Source organism: Amblyomma maculatum, chromosome 9 (assembly GCF_055883805.1).
Source record: "Amblyomma maculatum isolate TAMU_Amacu chromosome 9, ASM5588380v1, whole genome shotgun sequence".
Taxonomy (NCBI): Eukaryota; Metazoa; Arthropoda; class Arachnida; order Ixodida; family Ixodidae; genus Amblyomma; species Amblyomma maculatum.
Genome location: NC_139352.1, coordinates 15,259,685 through 15,272,308, shown reverse-complemented (window position 1 = coordinate 15,272,308; position 12,624 = coordinate 15,259,685). Strand labels below are relative to the sequence as shown.

The following is a 12,624-nucleotide window of genomic DNA, read 5'->3' as shown; positions in this document are numbered from 1 at the left end:
TAAATGGGAGCCGTAATTTTATGGCAAAAGGTACACTACGCTACCCTTGAGCATTGGCAAAAGAAGCTTCCACTTCCATCCAGGTTTAACTGATCTAAACAACAGTTAACTTTTTCTCCCTGTCCATAACTTACATTCTGCCAGCCTTTTCGCTGTTGTTTCTTCAAGATGGCTTTTTAGTGCGATAAGGTTGAAAGCAAACATTTATAAAAAATCTGCTGTTTGGCAGCCGTCCGCTGGCATTGGTGCTGTGAGTGAAAAATCATGAGCATGGCACTGACAGCTGGCATGGCTGCACACTGATTGGACGTAGGGTTGCCTGATATTACGTTTGGCAGGAGGTGTCAACTCGGGCCTCTCCTTTGATATGGGAGGTTGATATCAGAACCAGCCTGCCAGGGCCGTTGCATTCACGTTCCCCCCCCACCACAGAGGCACGTTTATATGGCTTGGTTAGAATGGGGCTTTATTTGTGAGCTGGCAGCCTATGCTATCATACCACATCATACCCTCAAAGGCGGGGCTTAAGTGTCTCCCATAAATTTTTTTTCCAGCCCTGAACATTGCTGACGCAAGCGTATGCTTGGCCTACTTCCTCGGCACTGATAGCTGTCGGCATAAAAAAATTAAGATGCCACCACCGCCTGTAAGGCGAAGTAACGAGCGTTAGCTCTTTGGTTTACTAGAAGTGATAAGAACATGACCAAAGTGAGGTACACCAATTGGAATATGAATTTTTACATTTATTTTCGCATATGATAAACACAAACATTTCATCTGTGCATATGCAACCATCACACACATCGCTGCTTAACATCTTCGTTGGCACTTTCATCAAATTCTTCACTTCATTGGTTAGACGAACTTTCTTCTATAGCACTTTTGTCGTCATCCATAGATTCACATTCTTCTCGGCTCTTTTTAATTAGCGCAGACACCATACTGTGATCAGTGAAGTAGTTAGGGATGGAACTTATTCGGTCAATGACAAATTCCGCCCCTTCCAACGAAATCGAGAAATCTATTCCTCTTGTTGAAGAATTTACAATTAAGCGATTAGTTTAATCTATGCATCTTTTCAGACAGATCTCGTCAAGATAAATGGTTTGGTACTGGTCCCATTTGTGTACTATTTCTACCCGTTGCCTTATCAAGGCCCTTTGCAAAGCCTGTCCTTTTGTAAGGTGTATCTGCACCAAACCCGCTTAAGTGGTGACTAATCACCTACCCACTATTGTAGTTCTTCCTGGTACTGCCGCTTTGACTTCTTTTGCAGGCCACAGGATCCCTGGTTCCAGGCTGAGAAATACATACTGATTTTTTTTTTTTGTTCACTCCATGACCTACTTTCTTCTCACCCATCCTCCCCTCCCCACTTCTTCACACCTACTTTCTTCTCACCCACTTTCCCCTCCCCAGCTTTTCTTCTTCGGAAGCAGAAGCATATTTAAACCCCTGCCAGTGATGATTGCTTTGCCCAGACGAAGACAAGTCCACTTGTCGAAACGTTGGCTCGACCTGCGAACTGAGGCGTACCCCATTTGCCCTTGTTCAGTGCTCCTTCATACCCGTTGTGAAGTTATACCCCATTCAAGGTACGTCAGAAATTGGAATTTGCTTTGTTTCGAAGGTCAAAGAGGGCTTAAAATTTGGCTTCCAGTGCAGTATGTTTACATTTTAATTAATTTCATGTATACAATGTTTACCTATTATGTAATCATGGTTTTATTTATATACCACCCTCCATATGGATTTATTTACATACTAAATTCGGTGCACAACTGTCCCCGGATGAGTACCCCTTGTCGGAATATATATACAGCGAAATGAATGTATATATGTATAGTGGTCCCATAACCCCCCCGGGACGATTTCACTGCGCCGTTATAGGATCTGCGTTGACTTTATCAGAACAGTTTTGAAAAATTTTCCTGCCTCAACCAGAGGCTAATTTCCACTGAAACTGTGTACAACACTTGCGCATTGTTGACCCTTTTGTTACAGTGTAAGTTTGACCATGGTGCTTACCTGGTTTGACCGCATGTGATGAAAACCTAGAACTGTCTGCGACATTCAGGAGCAATGGATGCTAATGCCAAGTTTCTGGTAAAATGCATCTGTGGCGCCATCTGGAGTTGGCTGTAGCAAAGCGCTGCGCTTTGAAAGCGCCAAGGCAAGTGTAGCACATTTTAGTGATGGTGGTAGATGGCACCACTTCTGCCCCTTGTGGAAAAATAGGCTTTTGCATCTTTCACTCTATCAATCTAATCATATGCAGTTCTGGTTTCTCATCATGTGCAGCCAAACCATGTAAACAGCACTGTAGACTTACTACACAACAAAAGCGAACACAGTGTGCAAGCTTTCTGCACGGTTTCACTGCAAATGTGCCTCCGGTTGAGGTGTGGCTACCTTTGCGTAGCCACGGTCACCTTTAATAACCCCAGATGGCATCATACCAGCTGCGAGAGATGGACTGCCAAGTCGAGTTGTCGAGTGGCGGCAGTCGGTAGGCACGGCGCGCTGCAGCTGGAGCTGCACTGCTACCGAGTGGAGGCGCTGCTGTCACCTCTTCTCTCGCAGTTGAGAAGAGCTGGAGGAAAACGATAGGTATATAAATGCTCGCGCTTGCTCAGCTGAGGCACTCACTATGTATCCTGATAAACAGAAAGAAAAGTCACGCCGTCTCGATGAAGCCAGGAAACGACAGCGGGCTACACAGACAGATGAATGCGAACAGCGTCTCGCTCGACGGCGCGCTCAAGATGCAGCTAGACGAGCGCACAACTAGACAAGCTAGACGAGTGTCCTGTGTTAATCGTACGGTCAACATGGTACGCCACTATTGGCTACACTACGAGCTGACCTATAGCGTAGCCATGCTATTATTGCTTTTGCAATCTACCAGCCTTAACTAAAGCTAAGCCCTGGCTAATTTTTTCAGAATAGTTTCGACAGAGTGGCAGAACACTATGTTGGGGAGTAAGGTGGGCGTGTGGGCACAACTAATTTTTAGTGGCCGCCATCTTGGATATGACTCTCATTGAGGGCTGCTATCTTGGATTTGGGAAACTGAAACTATGACACCATTTTGTACCGTCTTCCCCTGTTCACTCTATCTGCCATATTGGACTGTAACAAAATCATTGGGACTAGAATTTGGCTGCCATCTTTATCTCGGATTCCGAAACTATGCCGCTATCTTTGGTTATGAAATCATAATCACGTGGTATCACCTCTATCCACTATATTTAATTATTATGTCTTTATTGGCACCCAAATTGAACTTCCATCTTGAATTATGACATAGTCACTCGGAGGCTCAGGTTGGCTGCCATCTTGAATTGATGATGTCGTCATTACCATTATTGGCCGACATCTTGGATTTATGAGTAACTTCACCAATCAACCACCAGTTGGAATATTAATGACATCACTAATAAGGTTGCTATATCGATTTACTATGTTGGCTGCCATTTTGAATTCGTTGTTCTGAGAAAATTTTGCACTGAAGGGAGGCAGTATATCCCAAGAAATCGAGAAACATGATGAGTAAGAGCTAACGCTTAAAAAAGCTTCACGTCATCTTATTACCGGTGCCAACCTCAGGTTGAAAACCTCTTCAATGTGCGAAATTTTGTGTGAAGAACCCTAGTCGAATCGACCGCATATTTAGCTTTTACCTAATTCACCATTGCCATCCTTACTCGTTAGGAATATGTACTAAATCAACACAAAAGTGCAGTAACTTTCACTTCTCATGGTGCCATCTGGAGAGTGGATGAAAGCTGGTTGAAAACAGACGCACATTGTAGACACAAGCACCAGCCGCCCTATTGTTTGTCAGCTGCCTCCACCTGTTGGCAGTTCCTGTTGTTAACATAAGAGAAAATAATGTCAGCAGCGCTTCAATGGGTGCGCTAAAAATCTCAGGTTACATAATATGTGAGTACACGAGCCATAATCTTTCAATGTAAAGCACAGACTCCTATGCCAATCTTGTTGAAAACCAGCGGCTTTGTGTAAAAGGCAGAAATGGAGGAATGGGCGGAGCAGAGAGTAGAAAATGAAAATTTGGGTGTGTTATTGGCAGCTACACGAACAGTCAAGGGCATGGAGCAGGGGTCTCAAACTCGTATTGTTATGTAGGCCGCATTGAGAAACTTTTCCTCTCACGGCCCAGGGGCTTGAAAATAACAAGAAAATAAGAAAACCACAAACAAACGCAATATGAAACAAAGTACAATAAGTAACAAAAAAATGAACAAAAATAAGCAAAACTCGTTCCCGGACCAAGCCCTCCTGTTGCAAAAGAAAAGCAGCGTGTGTTCCTTTTTCTTGAAAGCTGGGCAATAAGCCGCATCAGGATCGCTTGGAGAAAGGTACTGAAATGGTACAGCAATTAATAAATACCACACTTATCCTAAAAAAATTCACACTTGCAAATAAAAGAGAGGGCACAATGTTCGGCGCCTTGCTCTTGAAGGCATAGGGATGTCCATCGAAAGTTCATGCCTAGTTAAGAGGCCAATGCCTTTTTGATTTCAAAACTGAATGTGTGTCAACTGGGTACAAAGCTTCTGAATATATTTTAGTTGGAAATTAAGGCTAGTGGTAATGCTTTCGAAACATTGGATGAAATTTCTGAGCTGGCGGGCTGCGTGCAGCTTCGCAGGCCGCGCGCCAAGTGTTTTGAGACCCCTGGCATAGAGGGATAATCTCTGATGAGTGGAAAAAAAGTATTCGATGATAATGAACGGAATGGAGGTACTGCATGCCCCATTCTCAGCAAGGTAAATGAGAATGTTACTTTGCACATCAAGTGAAGGGGATGTGGTGCACCACACAGCTGAGTAGGGTGGCGCAGTAGTTACGGCGCTCGACTACTGTTCCCAAGGACGCGGGATCGAATCCCGGCCTCGGCGGCAGCTTTTCGATGGAGGCGAAAAGCAAGGCGCCCGTGTGCTGTGCGATGTCAGTGCACGTTAAAGAACCCCAGGTGGTCGAAATTTCCGGAGTCCTCCACTACAGCGTCTCTCAGCCTGAGTCGCTTTGGGACGTTAAACCCCACAAACCAAACCAAACATAGGAGAGGCGCGCAGCCACACACACACGCACGCACACGCACACACACATCATGTCTGACCAACTAGCAGGACCTTCTACTGTATTATTGAAGGGGATATATTTTATCTAGCTATTGCCTCTTCTAGGAAATGGGCACTGCGGTAGGCAGTGTCTGTTTTCTGCCGCTTCTGTGTTGCAGGCCGTTTATGCCAATCTTGCAGACCTCGTTTTATCTTTCACAGTGGTTTCCAAACCTGTAAAGTTACACAGGTTCTTACTTTGTCACGTGCACAAAAAACGGCACAGCAAATCTGCTCGGGAATATCATTCGTTAAAGAGGGCAGCTTTGCTAGTTTCTCACCGCGAATTGGGAAGAGAATATAGCATGGTTTGATCTTCCATCTTGTGCAAACATTTGTTTTCGTTTGGAGCTAGTTTTCTTAGTTTGCATCAACTTTTGCATTGTAAATTGCTTACAATGCATTAATTGCAGCTGAGAAAGAAAGGCTGCAAACTACAAGCTGGACACTGCAGCTGCAGGAAGCTATAGGGGTGCTTGCTTGTTTGGTTTATTCATGCCCTCCATGCAAGCTGGCGACCTGTGCCCAAGCATCTTCCCTATGTAAAACAGATGATCAGTGCAGGGGGCATATCAATTGTTTTGAAATTAAATACAGGATTCATCTTGTGGCATTACAGAGCTTATAGCTGCCTCTGCCATTCATTGTCCCATTTGTTCAGTCGCAGCAACCATCAAGCAGACGCTGGACTCCAAAATAAAAATCAGCGTCTCTGCGTACCGAATATTGGACGTTAGTTTTTATAAGCGCCTTTTTTAAGGCGAAGGCCTTTAGTGGCTCATTCCAGCGGCCATGATCATGTCCCGAGTCCGTCCGACCGCAACACTTTAGTTTGATGAGTCTAGTCACTAACCAGTACGGAGGCGCTGCCGGACTAGTGACTAACTAGTCACTAAACAGCACTAATGACAAACTAGTACTAATTAGTCATGACTAAATAGTCACGAGTAATGACAGATGACACTATTACGCCATCACATGGTGACATCCTTGACCATGACATCATGGCAGATGTGCCGTCATCGTGAAGTCACATCCGGTCATGACGGTCACTAGACAATTCATGCATATACGAAGCTGATCCCGCCGGGCGTCCGATCCAGGCGTCCGTGCGGCGCCTTTCATTTGCCGCTTCTTCGAACGCCGCATCACACAGCACACAGAAGCAGGCGCAGTACAGCAGACATCAGTGGTGTTTCAAATTGGTTTACATGAAAGAAAAGGCGCTGTATTTGTCACAATTCTCCGCGGACACCTGAACCGAGCCGCAAGCAAAAGGAGGAAGGTGGGAGTGAAATATAAAGGAGAAAGAGGGGTCCCGTAATAGGAGGGCTTCAATAATGGGACCACCGCGCTACAAAGATTTCGTTTGGTTTGTGGGGTTTAACGTCCCAAAGCGTGTACGTCTATGAGAGACGCCGTAGTGGAGGACTCCGGAATTCGACCACCTGAGGTTCTTCAACATGCACTGACATCGCATAGCAGATTGGCGCCTTGCTTTTCGCCTCCATCGAAAAGCGTCCGCCGAGGCCGGGTGGCTGCTCCTGGCCCTGATGGGGCTGGGACAGGTAGGTCACCGCCGCTTGCGGCGGGGGGGCTAGCCTGCCACCGAATTTAAATAAAATAAATAATTGGTTCAAAGGAAGGGAAAGGCGCAGTATCTGTCGCACTATTTCTGTGGACACCTGAACCGCACCGTTAGGGTAGGGAGGAAGGGGGGGAGGGTGAAAGCGAATAGCGATAAAGAGGAGCCGTAGGGGAGGGCTGCGGAGTAATTTCGACCACCTGGGGATCTTTAACGTGCGCTAACATCCCCGGACGCCTCTTCGTTTCGCCTCCATCGAAACGCAGCCGCCGCGGTCGGGATCGAACCCGGGTACTCCCGCACAGTAGTCGGGCGTCTTACCACTGCACCACCCCGGCGGGGCAACCCACCGAATTTTTATCTGTTGTAGGCCGTCATTGCACCCGCCACTGCTTTGGTGGTGGACGACGGCTGTAGCGGCGCGCGTCTTTCCCTCTTCTTTTTCTTCTCTATTTTCTCTTCTGTCCGCACGAGGCAGCTGAGGTGGCTCAGCTACAGAGCCAGTAGCAGGCCCGTGCATTTTCTTTTCCTTCTTCTTACAGCCACAACAACAACAACAGGAGTCTAATGTCCCTAGCATATTTTAAGAAATAAAGAATTTAAAACAAAAACATGTTAATGCGCCTTGAACAAATGCGAAATCTCTTACCTCATCGTAGCCCCGCCGGGGTGGTGCAGTGGTAAGACGCCCGACTACTGTACTGGAGGCTGCGTTTCGATGGAGGCGAAACGAAGTGGCGTCCGTGTGCTGTGCGATGTCAGCGCACGTTAAAGATCCCCAGGTGGTCGAAATTACTCCGTAGCCCTCCACTACGGCTCCTCTTTCTCGCTTTCCACTTTCATTCCCACCTCCCTCCCTTCCCTTACGGCGCGGTTCGGGTGTCCACAGAGCAAGTATGACAGTTACTGCGCCTTTCCCTTCCTGTGAACCAATTTAACTTTAACTTTTACCTCATCGTAATTAGAAAGCGGCCCCGCATACATTTGACAGTGCGATATCTTAAAATTAGGTATTAAACCATTATTTTACAGCGCGTCATAGCAGCGGGGGTCACACATAATGTTAGTACGTCGTGGTGTATTGAAACAAAAGCTTCCTGCACAGGCCTGCGTGATCCTCGTCTTTCCTGCTTGTACGCAACCTCATCGTGTTCTCGTGACACCTAAATTCGCTTCGTTAGCTTAGGCTGATTTAGGGGCGTCACTATCATTAAAACCAGACCGTTGAGAAAAGCTTCCCCGAGCTTCCCGCTTTTTTTCAGGGGCGCGCAAAAGCTGTTGGCGTGTTTTACATGAACACGTTTTTCGTGCGGTTGGCCTAATAAACGGAACGGTATTCGACTGCATGTTCCTTGCTGTCTAACTGCGCTGAGCTTTCGATTGAAACTTACGATAATACACCTTGGGGACGTTTCGGTCCACTGCCGGCCAAGCAGGCTCAGTGGTCGTATTTGAAGATTTCCTGATACAATACAGAATATTCTGTTGCAGGGAAGATAAAAAAACTAAATGGTGAATTCCAGGCAGCAGGAGATGACTCAATACATGCATACTGAAATATGTAAATAATAGAAAAAAAATTCTTATGTGCAACACGAGAGCGCACAGCTCCTACGGACGACCAACCATTTTGCTACTTAAAACAGCCACCTACCCGCAAAACAATATGCGGACGTGACGTCAATTCTTAAACCGGACGCGACGTCATCGGTTAAACTAACGGTTTGCTTCGCACGACCTGGTCGCAGCAGACAGAGCCCAGCCCTAATGCAAGTTTAGCCAAGAATGTAATTCAGAATCTACATTACAAGCAAACCGAATCCAACGTAAGACACCCCTGTATGATTTCGCATTACCTCACGAAAGAAGAATTAAGTGTCACCTTGATTTTTTTTTTGTACCAACGCGAAGAACGTTTTCTGGCTACACGAAGCAAAAGACAAGATGACGGCACTTGGTGATGACGTCAGGTGGGGACCGTGAGTCTGGTCTCGGTGGTGACGCGTCAGGCGGCACATTTTGCGCACACTTCCAGCGCCAACATAAGCTAATAAGGCTTTCACCTTTAATAATATTATATTATTGGACTATAATATAATATAAATTTCACCTTTAATAAGCTTAGTAGTCCAGCCTTGTCTAACCGTGTCAACTGAGCTATCGCTCGGCACGCCAGGTTCAGCCTGGTTCAGACCTTGCTGGTTCTTCCTATGATCCCATTCCAAAACTTTCGAGCGTAGAACAGTGCATTCGAAAGAGGGACGCAATGCATTGTGCCTGTTTTTGTTCATTTGTAATAAGAACCACTGAAGATGGTGTAAGGAAAGCTGAGAACGAGGCTAAGCCGCGCATTTCCTTCGCGTGGCATTGGATGAATTCGGGACGTCTGGCACTGTGGCGTAGGTTCGACGTGCTGACGTACAACGGCCATAAGACAGTGGGAAAATGAGTCTACTGATTCTTATATTGCAGCTACACGGCGCAAGAATCTAGAAGCACAAATAGCGACAAGCAGTGCTACGCACTTCGAATTTGATTAACTATGCTGATCGGTTTTAATTTTTTTTCCATAGCATTTCACCCTAGAAACGCTAAGCATCAGGCCGGGGTAAATCTTGTACCCATCGAAAAACCGCTGGGTACCAGGCGACACTGGGGATCGAACCTAGTAGCTCCCGAAGCGAGGCGGATGCTCTACCACAAGGCCAAGCACAAGTGCCCAGCGAACCTGATGCTGTTCGTGGTTTCGCGTATACTCAAATGAAACAAGAGCAATATAATGGAACCGCGCTCAGCACGATACGCGCCGCGGATTTCAAGATCGAAATTGATGGGAACTGAACTATAACGGAGTTGACTTCCCTTTGCGTGCGTAATGACGAAGTGTCCATGTACATTGTTTGAATTTCCTGTCCAAGAGATAATTCTACCCTTCGCTCACGTTGCAGTCAACATATTCGTGTTTTTCTTTCTTTTTCAAAGCGGTAGCTCTATTGCCATTCGTGAAGGTCATCTGACGCCGCGATTTGACCTCATATGCGGCGCGAGGAGCCGGCGGCGCTCGCTTCTACTCCGCACACCTCCTGCTTCACTCACCTCTCAAACTTTGTTCATACCGTTACATATTTTCGAAAACATACAACATTACCTGACACAATGCCCACAGCCTTCCAGTTTAGCTTACCGTGTTCCGCGATCCGCCACCGTGACTCTCTACCGCGCGTGGGCGGGGCGCTCAAGCTGATTGGTCCCGACGCGGTAGGTCTGTGTGCTGACAGCCAGTATGTGGCGCCATCTATCGGCGTCAAGGGGGGTCTGGGCATGCGCAGTGAAACGCGCGGTGGCGGATCGCGGTAGCGGATCGCGGATCACGGTAAGCTAAAACTATTTGCCTCCACTGCGACCGCTGCCCATCTGGCTCGCCTCCTGTGACCTACCCCTTCAAAATGCCCACGACACTTTCGTGTCGTAGAGACCCGTTTGTGGTGTCCTTGACGTTCGCAGTCAGCCATGCAGGAGCTGAACTATAGCAAACCGTCTCTGACCATGCTTAATCGAGCTTTCGCTATGTAAACTGTTCAGCTGGGTTGAACCCCGGCAGCCAACGCCCGCAAACTCGCTGCAAGCAAGACTGCCAACACTCGTTTCCACCAAGTCTTCGCAGGCAATCCGTTTGGATACTTATGAGAAGTCTGCGACCGCCAGAGGTTCTAGTGCGATTTAAACCTGGTGAGTTGTCCCATCATTCCCACGCTCTCATAATATGAGCTAACACTGTGCATTCGGTTCAGCATCGTTGAATGTTTGAATCCCCTCTTTTTTGGCATTGGTGGTACATAACCTAACGACAAGTGTTGTGATCCTTTTGTAATCTTAACCACTATCGCTGCGCTTTGTTTGCAGGTGCAACATACACTCCCCATTTTACTACCACCAAGTTCTACGTTTCAATACCCGGCGGCGGCCGAGTGGAAACTGGTCATACTCCTGCAGTTGAAAATTTTCCCTTTTTACATAGCGGAGCATCTGTACGCATAAGCTTGAACCAATAAATCACGTCTTTCGATGTACCATAAATTTGGTTGGTATCACCCAGTTCACTTTCATTTCACTCTAAGGCCAGTTTAAGAAGGTGGCTTCATAAACAAGCCACTGCGTGCCTTGACACCTTGCGCGAACAGAGACGAGACGACGGAGAAAGAATGGTGCTTGGACAAGTCGGCTAAAAATTGACCCTGTTCACACCATGGGTCGTCTTAACTTGGCAGCGGTCAAAACTCTTGTCAAGTTGCATCGCCTAAATGGTTATGGGGTAAATTTTTTTGCCGACTTGACCGAGCATTGTTTTCGTCGTCGCTGGCCTTGCCTTCCGATTTGCACTATAGTATTTGGAACTGTTCTCAGTGCGGCGTGGCTGCGCCATTAAACTCGCTCGGTCGTCACTCTGGGGTGCATTTCACTACCATGTGATCTACCTTGGCCGGGGCTCATTCCCCGAGCTGTCTTTTCTGGTGCTTCGTAGTCTTAGGGGGGAGGGGGCATAGTTTTTAATAGCCGATATTATGTTAATGCGTCTGGATAAAAAATTCTTGCAGTGGAGTGACTAGCGAGTGAATACCTATCTCTCGTCCGCTTTACTTCACCTTCTTTTTGGTATTTCATGGTTCCCGTAAGGAATGCGCTTCAATGTGTGCTTGAGCGTCGTGATGAGATAGCTCTCGGTGATAGGCTTAAATGTTTCGCTAATTCACTTGATAACGTCATTATGGTGCTCACACTTGCAGCGTTGCTGGTAGCGCACTCACACACCTGTTGTCAGAAAGTACCCAGCTATATATTGTAACAAAATGCTTTATTATTGACCCATTGAAACAGTTGCGGAGGCAGTACGCCGAAGGATTTTCTTCGGACCACACTCTGTCTGTGCTGAAGGCTGCCGGGATTGCGGTGGCGTGAAAACGTTGTTGAAAACAAGCAGCCATGTACACAAGCATCTGCAACCAAGACATAAACGCCACTAGGGGAATGAAGAGCACGTAAAATGAAAACACTTCAATGCTTGCGGAATTAAGTGATCTAGTTTATATTATCTTCATTAAATAAGAATGACAGGAATTCCGCACACACTGGTTCTCTAATTTGCTTTCACCGCGGTCAACCCTCAAAGTTCACTTTGTCCGATGCTGGGATTCGCCCGTCTGTCCACCAGGCTATTCAGTGAAAGGTACATGATCAGAAAAGGGTATCACTCGATGTCCACGACTCTTCACTTGCTCAGTGACGTCACGATTTGTACGAAAGCCGAAGTGGTGCTGCCCTGTGCACTGGAGATGCGCAGTCTCTGCCTGTCCCAATGGCTTCGACGCAAGGCTGGCGTCTAGGTGCGGACCGACCCTTCTAGCAGCGTCTCCTTTTCGGCACTCTCTTGGTCGTCCAGCAAAGGCAGCCGAGGAACAACATCGGCCTTCGACCGGACGACTCCGAAGACAACGCGAAGGCAGTGTGGCACAGCGAACGTCTTCCTTTCGTACAAGTAGATGGCCAAGAGCAGGATCACGAGAGAAACGAGGAAGGAGGGTGTGATGCGGAACTTGTCCGGGAAAAGCAGGGCGGAGGCGAGCGTGTTGAGCACGCTCGATGTGGCCGACAGGTGGTACTTGACGATGTTGTCCAATCGAGCCACCACGAGAGCCACGCACAGTCCGTAGGCGGCGCTGAAGACCACGGTGGCGATGAGGAAGGTTCGCACGCTGCCCACTAGCTCACCTGCGCCAAAGAGAAGGCATGCTTAATGTATACTCGTGTGGAGACGTAATCATTAAGAAGAGGCATAGAGAAGAGAGGCCTGGAAGACAGCAATAACTCCCCACGACCTTCCACTTACAATTTCAA

General features: G+C 47.3%; 1 protein-coding gene across 1 annotated transcript in view; it reads right to left on the bottom strand.

Moving 5' to 3' along the window:
* Nucleotides 1–11,571: 11,571 nt before the first annotated feature.
* The window catches only part of LOC146178410 (uncharacterized), an 85,481-nt gene continuing 84,428 nt past the window's right edge, over nucleotides 11,572–12,624 (bottom strand). The window contains exon 6 of the mRNA XM_084578244.1: nucleotides 11,572–12,498. Within this exon, the coding sequence (XP_084434370.1) occupies nucleotides 12,110–12,498 (389 nt within the window). The 3' untranslated portion in view covers nucleotides 11,572–12,109. The remainder of the gene's footprint in view (nucleotides 12,499–12,624) is intronic.